Raw genomic sequence first — 17,040 nt, 5'->3', positions numbered from 1 at the left:
TCTCCTCCTACCCTAAAGGTCTCCCAGGAAGAGACTTGGGGACTGTAAGTTATCTATAGCTGCTTCTTATTAAGGACTATGGATATGCCAAGAACGCCTCTATTGAATGGATGGTATGTGATAAGGCTGTTATGGCAGATGGCTAGTTTTTCTAGTTAAGATATTTTGACTAGAAGTACTGATTACTTCATATCATGGAGGCCAGGATTTAGGACGTGCTTGTATAGACGATATAGGTGGTTGGAGCTAGAAAGTTGTCTGAGCTCAGGGAAGCTCTAGGTCTAGCTCTGTCTGTCTCTCATGAATAACTTCATCTCACTCATGGGGTCTCCTCAACTCTCCACATTCTTTCTCTCCATTCTTCCCATCAACTTTACTTTTTCATAACGTCTGCTTGCTCCTGCCACAGGTATGCCCAGGAGTCACCATGGCTGTCTCAGACTCTCTCTACTGAAACCTTGCTGCTCTGGGGTTCACAGCTAATCACCCTTTGGTTTGTTTGGGTTTTCTAGTTCAGGTTACACAGAAAGGAAAATTGATTGGCCTAGCCTAATATTCTCTTTCCTTTTGTTTTGAAACCAAGCTTTATAAAGAAATTCACAACAAAATCTACTCATTGCAAGTACACAAGTCAATCATTTTCAGTGAATTTATAGAGTTGTGTAACCATCGCTATACACCCGTTTTAGAACATTTTCAACACAAAAAACTCCCTTGTGATTTTCTGCAGTCAGTCCCCAGTTCCACCTTCAGCATTAGGCAACTACTTACATGGTTTCTGTCCCTATAAGAATGCCCATTTTGGGTATTTCATATAAATGGAATCAAACAGTATGTGGTGTTTTGTCAAAGGCTTCTTTCATTGTATATAATGGTTTTGGGGTTCATAGTCTTATAACCTGTATCACCAATTTCTTCCTTTAAATTGCTGAATAGTAGTCCATTGTATGATATCCTATGTTTTAGAATATTCCAAATCCATTTCAAATGGAAAATGCAATGGAATATTCCATCTCACTCATTAATGGGCATTTGAATTGTTCCCAGTGTGACTATTTATGAACAATGTTACTATGAATATTATTTCAAAAACACCTGTCTTGATTACTATAGCTTTAGAGTAAGTTTTGAAGTTGGCTTTTGTAAGTCCTCCAACTTTGTTGTCCCTTGACAAAACTCTTTTGGCGAAGCTAGGTCTTTTTCATTTCCATGTATTATTCAGGATCAGCTTATCAATTTCTAATGATTTGCTAAGATTCTGTGATTCTGATAGGGATTGAATTTAATATATTAATCAATTATTTATCAACTTGGGGAGAATTGCCTTCTTAAAAATTGAGTCTTTCAATCCATGAATATGTAGTGCCTCTCCATTTATTGAGATATTTAATGTCTCACAGAAATATTTTGTAGCTCAATGTGCAAATCTTGTACTTCTACTGTTAATATATTCCTAAATATTTTATTCTTTCTGATGTTTTGTAAATGTCACCATTTCCTTAATTTTATTCTTGGATTGTCATTGTTAACATACAGAAATATGATTTATTTCTGTGTATCATATAGCTTGTGATAGGAAATACTCTATTAGTTCTGGTAGTTACATTGTGGATTTTTTGATTTTCTGCATAAAGATGTAGTCTGCTAAGAAAAACTGTTCTATTTCTTCCTTTCCAATCTGAATGAATGGATCTATCTATCTATCTATCTATCTATCTATCTATCTATCTATCCACCTATCATCACCTTATCTATCTAGAACCTTTGGTATAATTTTGAATAGAAGTGGTGAGAATGGACATCTTTGGTGTGTTCAAGATCTTAAGAGGAGGAAAGCACAAAATATTTATTAAGTATGATGTTTGCCATAAATTTTTCATTGATGTCCTTCTCAATTTGAGTAAGTTACATTTTATTTCTAGTTTATTGAGATTTCTAATTAAAAGTGGGTATTAAATGTTGTCAAATGCTTTTTCTGCATCTACTGATTCTATTAATATGGTGCATTGCTGTCTTTGGTTTTCATTTATTTAAGCAGTCATACATTCCTAGATAAATCTTATTTATTTATTTTTTTCTATCCCTTTTTACATGTAACCAAAGTTAGTTTGGTAAGGATAGCTGCATCAGTGTCCAAGAAGGATATTGGTCTATAGTTTTCATTACTTGCTTTTTCTTTTCATTCTTTTCTAGCTTTGGTACCAGGATAATGCTGGTCTCAAGTAATGACTTGTGCAGTGTTCCCTCCTTCTCTTCCTGAAAGGGTTTGAGAAGAATTGGTATAATTTCTTTTGAAAATATATAGAAAATACATAGAATTCACAACTGAAGCCATCCTGATGAATATTTTCTTCATGGGACCATTTAAAATTTCTAATGCAATGCAATATCTTTATTTGTTTTTTTATCTTTTCAGACTGCCTATCTTCATGAGTCAGTTTTAGCAATTTGTTTCTTTCTAAGAATTTTCCTATTTCATCCAAGTTTTCTAATTTGTTGCCAAGCTCATTTTTGTGTCAGGTGGTATCATAGATTACTGCTTGGCCCTGAGTTGATCTTTCCTGGCACCTACCCATTTGTGGCTACGGAGGGATAAAGTTCCACAGTACAAAGCTAAGTTGCCAAGTGGTTGTCCTATTTGGTAGAGACTAGAGAAGACATGTTGGGCAAAGTTTTTTGGTGGCTGTAGGCTGGAAAACACTCTGAGTTTAATCCTATCCACCACACAAGTTAAACATTTCAGCATAAATTTTTATACTTACTCTTGTTTTGGGAACTTGGTAATGTTGAAGAAGAATTTAAAAGTGGAATCTTTGTCACTGTTGCATTTGTGACAGTCAACTCGGTCTTTGTGACACCACTGGTTGTGGTTCCTAATCATGCAAACACAATGAGCAGCCATCAGGGGTGTAAACAATAAATAGACAGCCTTATTAGTATTAATATTAACATTCAGTTACCACTTGAATATTAGTTACTGAAAGTCTTCTGATCAAGTTTTAATAATCCAACATTTTGGTATTTACCTTTTGACGATCAGGTTAATTACATTAAGAAAATAGAGGCATATTAGACTCTTCTATATGTCTGTTAGAGTTTATCTCATTTGAGCAGACAGTAATCCTATTAATTAAGTAATAATAGTGATCATAATTTTATGTATAAGACCCAGAAAAGTTAATTTCCCCATTGTCACATAACTTGTAATAGGAGAGAGCCAGGATCTGAATCCAAGCCTTCTGATGTGAAAGTTAATCACTCAGACACCCTAGAAAAGGGGTGGTAAGGAAGTGGTAGTAGTTGAAGATGGTACCATGGTTCCCATGCTGTCTGGGAAAGAATTTTCAGGTCGGGGGAAGAGACAGCAGGAAAGGGATATTAGGAATTCCATAAAATAAACTTTTAATTATACTTAGTTCATTTTTTTAAGGGGGGGAGAAAAATTAACAACAAAGAAAAGTTAACCTGAGCTTTCAAAAAAAGCATTGGAATAAGATAACTTGAAACAATTTATAATTAATTCACAAATATTATAAAAACAAAATGATTACTGCTTTTCAGTCTTTCCAAAGTCTAATGTGGAGAACATTGGGTAGTGAAGAAAAGACAGGCATGCTGGTTAGTGCAAGCTTAGTGTTAGTTGCATATGATGCTGACTGGACATGGGAGGAAGTCAGTCTAATAGATTTCTGTCACACAGTAGGCGGAAAGACTGAATTGATGGTGTTTTCCAGAAGTGCCAATCAGCTTCCATTCTATGGCGTGAGAGCATCTATACTGTAACACAAATTCTTAGTGCAATTGAGAGATTGATGTCTGAGAAGCTGATAGTTTGCAAGAAGACCTCAGAGATGGTAGGTAAATATATCTTTACACAAAAAGCCTTCAGGAATTGGTATGCCAGCAAAATATAAACCTAAGTTCAAATATAGGCTATAGCATTAACACTGCATATGATAAAGAAAGAGTTGAAATGGGCAAAACTTTGGAGGCATCTTCAAGTACTAAATTGAGAGAGAAATACTTGAGAAAATAAAGAAATATCATTGTAGCAGACGTTGAGGCTTGTGATAACATGGAAGTACAAAAGATCACCCAAAAGGCAGAAAGTCAACACTTCAGGTTGAAGGGACATGTGGGGGTAAAGATTTTGCTTCTCACCAGAACTCCAAGAACATTTTCTTGGAAAACATAAGAACAGGATTTCCTCTTTAGAAATTTTTGGTGGAGAATTCTTCTGCCGAGTTAAAATAGAAAACCATGAAAAAGCTATCCTGCTGGCCTAAAGGATTGTCTAGCATGAGGCAGACTCAACAGTCTTGACATGGAAAAGAGACTATATATTTAAGTAAGATGTGGGAAACTGGCAGATTAGAAAAATACAAAGAAGAGAGCAGAATAATGGAATAGCTGGGGATACAATGCCAAAGAGTTTGCTTCGAGAATTGCCTATTACTGATGTGGAATATACTTCACAAATGAGGGTAGAATGAGAACCCACACTCAACTCAGGACAGGTTGTCAATTTCACAGAGTCCTGTAGGCAATGGAAGGAAACTTGAATGCTTTAAAGGTAACCAAAATATTTTTAAATATAAATGCATGGTGGACCTAAAACAAATAGAAGGAAAGATGCGGAGACAAATGTTTCCGCAACCATAAATTTTGAAATTTTACTAGTATGCTGAAACGTTTCAAATCCTAGACTCAAGTGAGAATAAAATGGGTGACCTACATTTATTAAGATATGAGAATCATAGTCTTGTATAAACAACTTGTTTGAAAAATTTTCCCAGTTGCACTTTGCGTTCACACTTAGATTCTGGACTTCTGCTAGGAAGTGACTGACATCTCAGAAAAATGAAACCAATCTTAGAGCTGTTCTTTAAACTTCTATGGTTTGCTCTCTTTTGGTTTTTTGTCTGGCCATTTACCCCCAGATAACACTATGAATCTGCTTTGGTCTACAGGTGCAAATTGTACTGTAAGCCCATGCATATAATATTATATTAAGTTTGACAAACATTATTATGCTTGAGAAATACTAATTTAAATTGTAACATCAAAATAGCATTGACTCTACCTCTAGGACTTGTGTTTTTGAAATTCATGTCCTTTTAGTTCTTAGAACTTTGGTATTGGTAGAATGAATGAAAGACAAAATATAAGAATTTTAAAATCATACTTGAATAAGATGAGTCTAACACACGAGATGCTTGAAAAGTCTCATCAATACCAGAGTGTGAGAGCAAAGAAAACACCGTCACCGCAACCATACCCTTAAGTGAAAACCATTGGCTAGAACTGAGCAGAATGAATGTGAGGGACAAGGACCATTTTATAATCGCCTTAGAATTATAGATGTGAGATTCATTTTGTATAATTCATGGGATTAAACTTTTGGGAGAAAGCAGTAAATGTGGGTATTATTTATATTAGGAATTTAGGCTGTGTTTATAACAGATTCACGATTGACTTGAAAGAGAGGGTTTATGGAGTTAAATTGTGCAAGGCATGGTATTAAGCAGCTTTGTTCCTTTGGAATTATATAATTTGAATTACAATATTGTATTATTTAATGCACATAGCAAAAGCTGCTTGTGTGGTCACTTTGTCTTCAGAAATAGAATATGGGATAAGTGACTTTTTGACAAAGTTAGTATTTACTAAAACATATGCTAAGAATACTAATACTGTGGTATGTTAATTCAGTTTTATGTTTAAGAAAAGAGATTTTGTAGTCAAATTAACTGGAGCTGCATAGATTGTAAAAAAGCCAAAGGGATGTCTTTGTGATAGGATTACTAAGATTAAAAGAAATGTTATTGTGCACTGTGGAACCCCAAGGGGGTAGTCTTTTCTAAAACAACTGCCCAAGGACCTTCATTTCCAGGGATCATTTTATAGGCTAGTGCTCCATAGAAATTTCGTCTCCATAGCAAAGTGGGTAGTCTAGGATAAACTTAATTAAAGTATGTCTTGATTCATTTAAGTGACTTTAATATCACTTCTGGTAATATTAAAGAGCCACTCATGGAAAGACTGTGAGAAGCCTAAATATTTATACCAACGGTCCTATGGAGATGCATCAAAACAGTGACAAAGACTAGAAAAAAAATGCCTCTTAAGATTTTGTTCAGATTTTCTGATCTCTTTTTGGAGTGAAGAGTAACGCGTCAGAATGTAACTAAATTCAAATGCTAAGCCCAAGAGCCAAAAAAGTGAAGTGGTGGAGGCCAAGCACCTGGACAACTCAAGGAGGACTAACTGCGGCTCCTCCAGTTCTTCACTCAGATGATGGACAAGGCTACCATGGGGTTCCAAAGATTCGGAAGAAAACAAAATGGTGATGGTGGACGGCTGTGTAGACAAAGTAGGACTAGAGCTCTCAATGGGAGACAAGAAGAGGAGGGAGTTTTCTTTCTAAGTGAATTTTGTATTTTCTTTACCTTTTCCATATTATTTAGATGGTGAGTTAAGGTAGATATGAAGGGTCCCTTGAAATTGTGCATTTACCAATATTCTCCCTCTTGCTAGACTAACTGGGACCTGGGAATAGCCCCAGGGAAAGCGAGTCAGAGCAGGCCACCAAGAGTTCCCTGGCACTTCGTTCTTGGCTAACAGAGTGTCTAGGTGTCTTCAGCTCTAGCCATTTTCTAACTCAGCTTAGCAAGTGAAGTTCATATGAGAATTTGGACTGATTCCAGGCCAAGTACAAAGTTTTACCTATATTTACAGTGCCTCTTTGCTTATATACCTCAGAAATCAAGCGGTTTGCAGTGTTTTGGTGACCTCAGAGGGATCTAGTGATTTGGGATTCTTTTTAAGCCCTTGCTCTTCCTTAGAGAGTTCATTAATAAGTAAATATTGACTTTCCACTTTTTAAAAATCTATTTTAACAGTGTTTCGTGGAGCCAGACCAAATATTGGTAGGGTTGTCTCCTTCATTTTCCCAGCTCTACTGATTGTACTTATCTACATATTCTTACACATCTGTGACTAATTGGCAACAGTGCTTATGGGAATCATCAAAGCTCTGGGAACATTTGAGCTGCCCCTTTTGAAAATTGTAGTTCATAACAATTACCAATGGGGTTACTCCCATGTCAGGAGGTGGGTATAAAAGATTTTTTTTGTTTGTTTTCTGGTTGTACAATGCACATTACTTTTTAAAATTTTACTGTGAATGGCATTTCAATAACATAATGGTACCTTATTTTGGCAATTTTAAGCTGCACTGCCGAAGCCCTAAGGGCTCAGTGTGGAAGCCTCACAGACTACTGTTAGCAGTAGGAGAGAGAAACAGGTAGAAGTCCACCCCATCCACATATACACACCACCACCACATTGCTTCAGACAAGTTGTACATCATAAAATATATGTATATATTTCCATATGTAAAATTTTATATGGAAATGCATCTGCCAATTAAAAGAATTTAGATAACAATGATCTTACTTAATAATGAGATTCATAAAATGTTAACCACACTAAAAGATGAAGAATATCAGACTAGGCAGAAATAAGATCTACTGTTACTATGAAATTCAGATATTAATAATCAACCCACACTATATGCAAGAACATGGCCTTTCACCAGGACATATTTACTCTTTTTAAAACACAATTCTAACAAGTTTGCTGTTTGTGTATGTATCTGAATATATGCGTGTGCATGTGTATATGTGTGTTTCCCATTTAGAAGAAATGCCCCTCCGTAGCTAGGCTGACAATATCATCAAAAGGATAGCTTGAGAGCAGGGACTGAACAAGAACATTTACCAAAAACTTAAAAGTTAAAGTTACAGAATTTGGTGACCATTTTGTGCAGGAAGAAAAAAAATTCCTCATAAACCTTACTAATACCTGGGGGGCTTACTGTTTAAAACCCAAGTATAAAATAGAGATTAAAATGATAGTACCAATTCATTAAGAAATAGTTGATTATGCATTATGAGTTAAATGGAAAGAAAAACTTAAAGCTAAACTATCAGGTTTGAAATTGCAAATTGTTACTATGAATTTTGTGCTTCTTTTGTTATGTCGCTTAGCCTCTCTGAAACCCAGTTTTTCCATCTGGGAAAATAATATAATAATATTTATTTAAATAATAATATTTAAATAATAATTAAAAATTAACTTTAAAAAATGATAACACATTTCTTAAAGTAAAAGCCAAATGCACTATTATAAAAATAGTACCTTGAAAAAAATTGCAAAGCATTTGCAAGTCATGTTTATTGTGCTTTGTTAACAGAGACAAGGATATCTATAATATACTGTTGAATAGCCTCTATATCATTTATTTTTAAAATTACATTAAATTAAATTTTAAAATTGGATGCTTAAGAGAGGGAACTTCTGGAAGGCAGTGAATAGACTGAAGAGGAAATATTATTTAAAAATGCAATGGGAAGAAATTTATAAATATGTAGAAATTTAAAAATAAACTGAATAACCAATGGGCCAAGGAATAAATAACAAGGGATATTAGGAAATACTTTGAGATTAACAAAAATGGAAATACAACCTACCAAAATTCATGGGATGTAGCAAAAGCAACACTGAGGGAAACTTGTGGGTGTAAACATTTAGTTTATAAGGGAAGAAAGATCTCGTATTAATATCCCAGTGAACCAACTTAAAAATTTAGTAAAAGAAGCGTGAACTAACCCCAAAGTCAACAGAAGGAAAAGGAAATAATAAAGATTAGAGAGAAGAGAAATAAAATAGGTAATAGGAAAACAATAGAGAAATTAATAAAATAAAAAGTTGGTTCTTTGAGAAGATTGGCAAAATTGACAAACCCTTAGACTGACAAAGAAAAGAGAGAGGACTCAAATTACTAAATCATGCATGAAAGTGAACACATTACTATCATCCTTACAGAAATAAGAAGGATTATGAGGAAATGCAATTAATAATTGTATGCCAACAAAGTATATAACCTAAATGAGATGAGAAAATTCCCAGGAAATCACCAACCATGGCCGAAACTGAGTCAAGAAGAAATAGAAAATCTGAATACAACTATAATGAGCAAAGAGATTGACTTAGTAATCAAAAAAAAAAAAAAATCCACAAAGAAAAACTCAGGACCAGGTGGCTTGACTGATAAAATCTACCACATGTTTGAAGAATAATTACCATCAATTCTTCACAAACTCTTCCAAAAATTAGTAGAGGAAGGAAATTCCTAATCTGTCCCAGGAGGCTAGTCTTAGCCTGATATCAATATTAAGCAAAGAAATCACAAACCTATATCTCTTATGAATATAGACACAAAAATTCCGAACAAAAAAATACAGATCAAATCCAGAAACATGTAAAGAGCATTACATGCCACAAAAAAGTGGGATTTATCTCAGAAATGCAAGGTTGGTTCAGCATATAGATATCAATGTCATATGCCACATTAATAAAATAAGGGATCAAAATCACACAATAATCTCAATATGTTGAGATAGGGCGTAGGAAAAATTCTAACACCTTTGCATGATAAAAGAGTTCAACAAACTAGTAATAGAAGAGGACGTCCTCAATGTGATAGGGGCATATTTGAAAAATTCACAATAACATCATACTTAATGGTGAGAGACTGAAAGCATTCTCCTCTAATTAGGAGCAAAACAAGAATGTTTCCTCTCATCACTTCTATGCACAGAAAAATTCACATCTAGGAAGTTCTAGCAAGAACAAAATGTCAAGAAAATAAAAAGCATCTAAAAATTAAGAAATAAAAAGCATCTAGATTGAAAAGGGAGAAGTAAAACTATATTTGCAGATAAATATTGTATAAAGAAAATCGAAAGGAACACACACACACCACACAGACACAAATTAGAACAAATAAATGGATTCAACGATGTGGCAAGATACAATATCAATATATGAAAATAAATTGTATTTCTATACAGTAACAATGAACAATCCAAAAACAAAATTAAGAAAATGATTCCATTTACAATAACATGGAAATGAATAAAATATTAAGAATAAATTGGACAAAAGAAATGGAAGTGTTCTACACTGAAAACTACAAACATTATAAAAAGAAGTTAAAGAAGACCTAAAATAAACAGAAAGGTGTCCTATATTCATGGATTGGAAGATTTAAGATCTTTAAGCTGGCAATACTCCCAACTTGATCTGCAGATATGATGCCATCCCTATCATAATCCCAGTTGACATTTTGCAGAAATTGGGAAGTTGATCCTAAATTTCATATGAAAACTCAAGTGAACCAGAGTAGTGAAAACAATCTTGAAAAAGAAAAAAAAAAATTTGGAGGACTCACATTTCCTGATTTCAAAACTTAATACAAATGGTTACTCAGAGTATATGATTCTGGCATAAAAATAGATATAGAGATAAATAGACTATATTTGAGTCCAGAAAAAAAAACCTCATCCATTTATGGCCAACTGATTTTCATTAAGGGTGCCAAGACAATTCAAATAGGGGAAGAGTAGTCTTTCAACAAAAGTTGCTAGGACAACTGGACAATTACACACAAAAGAATGAAGCTGGACATCTATCTCACACCATATACAAAATTTAAAGACTTAAATAGAAAAGCTAAAACTATAAAATTCCTAGAAGAGACCATTGGCATAAATCTTTGTGACCTTGAGTTGAGCAATGGTTTCTTAGATTTGACCTCACTGACTGAAGGAAACCAGAATATGTCACCCTGAAATATGCCTCTTAGACATAGGAATTATTTTGAACTGCAGCCAATTAAGAGGCAGCCAATGAAGAAAAGGCTTTTCTGCTTAAGGGCAGGATATAAAATCTCCTTTCACTGGAGAAAGAATCTTATCAGCCCAGGGAAGACTCTAGAGGAATCTGCAAACAAACCCTACTCCATTAGGTTCCTTCCAGATATCTACCTTCCATTTTCTTGTCACCCTTGGAAGCTTAAACTACTTTCTTTTGTCCATTTTTCTACAGACTTACTGTTCTTTGTTCTAGATGCTATATAAGCCAAAATTCTAAACTATTGCTCTGAGTTACTCTTTGTTTCAGGTTTCTCATGTGCGGTGCACTGCCTATGTTAATAAACCGTTTTTTATCTTGTTTATCTTCTTGTTAGTGTCTCAGCTGAAAACCTAAAATGGGTAGAGATAAAGTTATACCTTCTTTACATGAAAGAAAAAATATAAATTTTCCTTCACCAAAATTACAGATTATAGTGCTTCAAAAAATACCATCAAGAAAATGGAAAGACACCCTACAGACTGGGAGAAAACATTTGAAAATTATCTATCCAATAAGGCTCTAGTCTCCAAAACATATTTAAAAAGTACTTAGAAATCAACAGTAAAAGACAACTGGATTTTTTTTTTTAAAGATTTTATTTATTTATGTGACAGAGAGACAGCCAGCGAGAAAGGGAACACAGCAGGGGAGTGGGAGAGGAAGAAGCAGGCTCCCAGTGGAGGAGCCTGATGTGGGACCCGATCCCGGAACACCGGGATCACGCCCTGAGCCGAAGGCAGACGCTTAACGACTGCGCTAAGCCCCAAGACAACTGGATTTTTAAAAAGTGGGAAGAATTAAATAAACAGTTTCCCAAAGAAGATATACAAATGGTCAGCAAGTACATGAAAAGATGCTCGGCATCATTCGTCATTAGGGAAATGTAAATCAAAACCACACTGAGATACCACTTCACACCCACTAGAAAGGCTATGATGAAAAAGATAGACAGCAACAAGTAGGAATTAGGAAATGGACAGTTAATGCCCTCCTACATTTCTGGTGGGAACGTAAAATAGTGAGGCTGCTCGGGAAATGAGTTCCTCGAAAAGTTAAACATAGGGTTACCATGTGACTCAGCAATTCCACTTTAAGATACATAGCACAAGAGAAATGAAAAGACACGGCCACATAAAAACTTGTTTAAGGTTGTTCATAGCAGCATTATTTATAACAGCCGAAAAGTAGAAACAACAGAAATGTTCATCAACTAATACGTAAACAAAATGTGGTATATCCATACCATGACATACTATTCACTCATAACAACGAATGAACCACAGATAAATGCTAGAGGGGGGACAAACCTGAGAACACAAAAGATCGTATACAATAGGATTCTATTTATGTGATTTTCTAAAATGAAATTTCTTTTTTTTTAAGATTTTATTTATCTATTTAACAGAGAGAAAGACAGCCAGCGAGAGGGAATATAAGCAGGGGGAGTGGGAGAGGAAGAAGCAGGCTCCCAGCAGAGGAGCCTGATGCGGGGCTCGATCCCAGCACCCTGGGATCACGCCCTGAGCTGAAGGCAGACGCTTAATGACTGAGCCACCCAGGCACCCCTTAGTATGAAATTTCTAAAATAGGCAAAGGGAGAGAGAGTAGGTTAGTGGTCCCTGGCAGTGGGGAAAGGAGGAAATGGAAAATGATTAGTAACAGATATGGGGTTTCTTTTTGGAATGATGAAAATGTTTCAGAATTAGATAGTGGAGATGGTTGCATAATCTTGTCCATATACTGAAAACCACTGAATTATCCACTTCAAAGGAATGACTATGATGGTATATGAATTATATATATGCAAGAAAAATGATTGCAAATGATCATTACTCACCCTCACCTTTAACTGTTGTCGTTAACAAAGAATGTGTTGGTTGTGAAGATGTACTTGAGAGTTTCTTACTGGTTGTTCCTAGTTTGATAAGACAGATGACATTATTAATCACAATTTCATCTCGCCAGTCAAGGAATAAATAAATGTCACTCAAATCGGGAGGTAAACTAGAATCCCTCTATGTGGTGCTGTGAGCTTTTGACTATCTTTAATTTTTTTCATTTCCTATCTCCTTTTGTTCAAAGTAAGGAACGTAAGTAGTGAATGCTCAGGTGACCCAATGAAAATGCACACACACACACACACACACACACACATTTTTCTATGATAAGCCCCAAAAGCAAATTTTTACTGCAGATTGTTACTTCGTTATCTTAAAACATGCAAAAAATATATATTGCAAAAAACACATGATTAAAGTTATGTTATTTTTCCTAGAGAGAAAAATAACTTGGTCAATAGGACCTTTTCCTTCCAGAATTATATTTCATTTTGTTTATTTGATTATGACACTGGAACTTCCAAAATTACATAAATTTTAAGGGAGCTTGCAAATTCTTGTAATTAATTAATTTGTTTGTTTATGAAACATTCGTTGAGTTTCCACTCTGTTTCAGACCCATTTCTAGACTCTTAAAGGCAGTATCAAACCCTTAGTCATCTTTTTAATCTGAGTAGTATCAAGGATAATTCCTGGCATATGGTAGGCGTGTAGTAAATGTTGTTTTTGATAAGCTGGAACTCATACAGAACATGGGGACCAAGAAAAGGACAAAGATTTGCTTTATGTAGTGAATACAACTTACCAATTTGATAGCCATAATAGTCAACATTCCCTTCTTAAAACACTTTAGGATATCCTTTTGTGATTAGGGCATGGGTTCTATATTTACTGTGTGACATATATAAAATCCTGGTTCTTAAACTATGCATGCTGTATTGGGGAAGAAAAAAAAATTTGGCTCTGCACAGTTTAAGGCTTTAAAACCCGTCCAGAAGAAAGTTTTCAAGGGTAAGCTGACTGGAGCTGTGTATCAGAAAAAAAACTAAGGAATCACAAGGAAGATAAAACTTTTGGAGCGTCACTGAGGACAAATGCCTCCAAGTAGGTGGTAGAAGCTGTCTCTTCTGCTCCTCTGTCCTCACTGCTTATTAGAGGACATAGATTATTATAGAAATGGAAGTTGGCTGTAATAGGTAGATTCTGGGAATTATAATGTGGAGAGCGCTGAAGCACTGAAGACTTTCTCTAAGTCTTCTGTACCCAATATGCGGTTATATTTTAAAAGAAGAAAACAACAAAGGACACGTTATTCCTAAAAGCTAGGTTTGAGATTTTGCATTGCCCACTCACAGGGATGCCTTTTATTTATTTATTTATTTATTTATTTATTTATTTATTTATTTATTTTTTGAGAGAGAGAGAGAGTGAAAGTGCACACAAGCTGAGGGGAGGGCAGAAGGAGAGGGAGAGAGAGAATCCTAAGCAGGCTCTATGCCCAGTGCAGAGCCCAAAGTAGGCTGGATCTCGTGACCCTGAGATCAAGACCTGAGCCCAAACCAAGAGTTAGATGCATAACAGACTAAGCCACCCAGGTGCCCCCAGAATGCCATCTTAAGGTGAAGATGTAATGATATAAATGAAATGTCCCTTCCAGCCAGACATGGTGAATTTGTTTTCACTTCAGCACTACTCTTGGCATTCTTGGTACCAATAACAGGCTGAATTAATTTTTACAATTACCTTGTTTCATATGGTTCACTGGTATGTTTCCTATTTCACTTGAAAATTCAAGAATAGAGATGATTACAGGAAATAATTAGGACACAAATAACAATAGCATGAATATAAATAGAAAAAGTATCAAGTGTGTGCAGTTCTTGATTTTCTGAAGCCCTTGACCCTTTTCTTTTATAGCTATCCTACTTCATGTTTGATAGAGGGAAGATACGTAACAAATTTGAGCTTTGACCCAAGCAATCAGCCCTAATCTATTTGGCTTCAATTTCAGCCTTGGTCTTTGGAAAGCTGAAGAGCTCAATGGCCATCCATTTCTGCTGTTCCTGAGTTTGTGTGTGAACAGTGATCTTGGGATCATGCCCATGATCATTGTATCTAATCAATGTTACTGTGTCTATAGCAGAAACAGAACACAATTGATTTTAGATTTATTGTTAATGTATGAATACTCACTTTCAAATATGGATAAGCATTCTACATATAATTTATAATAAAATTCTTATGTGTTAAATATGTTGAAATTCTGAAGCATAAATGCATCCTTATTATTGCAAAAGTAAAATGTTGCACTGAGGATTGTGATTTCTGTTTTGATATCCAAAACAATAATTAAGTACTTATTCTAGTTAATAAAAGAAATAGATTGAATTTAATATAAACAATAAGAGAATATTATAGCCATTTATATTTAGAGATATTATATAATTTTGTGTCAATAGATGTTTATAAAAGATTAAATCATTAAAATATCATAATTGTACTCTGTAAAATTTTTAGTAAACTATTATCCATAAGATCATCCAAATAATCTTTTGGAACTATGTTTAATTCCATTTAGGACATCAGGGTTTCAAAAAAATTTCTGATTTGTAAACATTTTATATCTTGTGAGCATAAACTAAAAGCAAAACGCCAACTTTGATCATTTCAAAATTCCATGAGAAGGAAAAACCAAAAAATCTTGTACAAAGATATCCCAGGTAAATCATTTTCAATTCAAACTCAATAAGGCATACAAAGACAGTGAATAAAAGAAAAAAGATATGGAGAAAATGTGGTACCCAAAGCTATTTTCCCACTAAATTATGAGAAAATTTAGAAGACTGCCTTTTAAAAGTCCCTTCTTTGCAGTTTTATCTTCGTCAGTTTCTAGAGGCGAGGCACATCATGGAAGATGCCTACATGGAAGAGATGGCCAAACACACCGGGCTCCTCTACTGCCCTCAGTTGAACTGAATGTCTATTTAGTATCAGAAATGCGAAATATCAGTGCTAACAAATTAATTCAGCTAATTAAAAAAGTTTGACTATTAAATGCTTTAAAAATTAAGCCGAATAATAATTACGTTTTAAGAATGAAATTTCAGGTTTATTTTTCTGTCTTAGAAGTTCATCTCATGATGATGGTGTTTGGTGTCTGCCAAGTGTTGATGTTAACTCTGGCCACTTGGCATTGCAAAACGGGCAATGCACTTGATCCATAGCTAGGAAGAGATCGGGTCCCACCTCTCTAATTGGGTAAACCTCTGAAAGCAAACCCTACTCTGAGCAAAGCTGCCAGTCACTTCTGCTACTGGGGCTACGTTGCTGCCAGAAGAGTTCCCGTCTCAGTAGCACATTTTCCACTTTTCTGATGATGGAATTTCTGCCATCATCAAGAGAAAGAACATTTAGGTGCTTTAGATAGACATAAGCACTATTAAATCAAATATCTTTTGACATTTAAACAAGAAAATCTGGTTGGAAAGCCATAAAGAAAAATAGAGATGCTTTTCCATGTTGTATTTTTTTTTTGTTAAATACTTTTATTGTGTCTAATGACCATGCTATCTGGCGCACCTGGGTGGCTCAGTCTGTTAAGCCTTCAACTGTTGATTTTGACTCAGGTCATGATTTCAGGGTCGTGAGATTGAGTCCCGTGTAGAGCTCAGTAGGGAGTCTGCTTCAGTTTTTCTCTCTCTCTCCTTCTGCCCCTCCCACCACCCTCTCTCTCTCTCTCAAATAAATAAATTTTTTAAAAAATTTGACAATCAAATAAAGATGGAGAAAGAGAAAAAAGGAAAAGAAAGGAAGGAAGGGAAGACGGGAGGGAGGGAGGAGAAAGAATAGAAAAAGGAAGCAAATATGGTGAAAGCTTGATAATTATTGATTCTGGGAGATGGGCATATGGGGATTAATTATAACAGTTTTTATTGTGGGTACATCTGGACATTTTTATAATAAAAAGTAATAAAAAGAAAAGCTTCACTGGCCGATTACAATTTGTATAATTGAATGTGAATAATTAAAACTCATCTGGGAGAACTTTTGAAGAACAGAGACTTAGTTTTTGTTAACCAGGTTATGTAAGACAGTGAAATGCCCAGAAAAGAAATTAAGAGGAAATTATGTACGTGTGTGTGTGTGTGTGTGTGTACACTCTGATTTCAAGTGTTTTCCCAAGCAACTTGTTTCAGGTAAGGGGCTTCTGTGACCCACCCCGTGAGCCACCAGTGGTAAAGTTGTTAGGGTAGTCTCCTCAGTTTATATGAGTAGGTAGAGTTTCCCTTCCAAGCAGGGCAGGTAAGATGCACTTCCGGTATCAGAAATGACAATTCTGCCTGAATTCCTTCACTGAACCCTCCGCCTCTCCCTTTCACGGTCATTTAACATAATGGTTAGGGTCTGTGTGATTTGGACACTGTGGTCAGGGCTAGGAATC

General features: G+C 35.1%; 1 protein-coding gene across 2 annotated transcripts in view; it reads right to left on the bottom strand.

Annotated features, from left to right (window-relative positions):
- EMCN (endomucin) overlaps positions 1-17,040 on the bottom strand; it is a 95,653-nt gene that overhangs the window by 41,383 nt on the left and 37,230 nt on the right. Inside the window, exons 3-4 of one of the 2 annotated variants that reach the window (XM_002916488.4) lie at positions 12,599-12,676; positions 2,763-2,873 (exon numbers count right to left, since the gene is read on the bottom strand). In XM_002916488.4, coding sequence (XP_002916534.2) covers positions 2,763-2,873; positions 12,599-12,676 — 189 coding nt within the window. The remainder of the gene's footprint in view (positions 1-2,762; positions 2,874-12,598; positions 12,677-17,040) is intronic. The other variant, XM_019796682.2, reaches the window with a different exon arrangement.

The sequence above is a fragment of the Ailuropoda melanoleuca genome, chromosome 11 (assembly GCF_002007445.2).
Source record: "Ailuropoda melanoleuca isolate Jingjing chromosome 11, ASM200744v2, whole genome shotgun sequence".
NCBI lineage: Eukaryota > Metazoa > Chordata > Mammalia > Carnivora > Ursidae > Ailuropoda > Ailuropoda melanoleuca.
The sequence above is the reverse complement of the archived record's forward strand: the minus strand, read 5'-3'. Positions and strand labels throughout refer to the sequence as shown.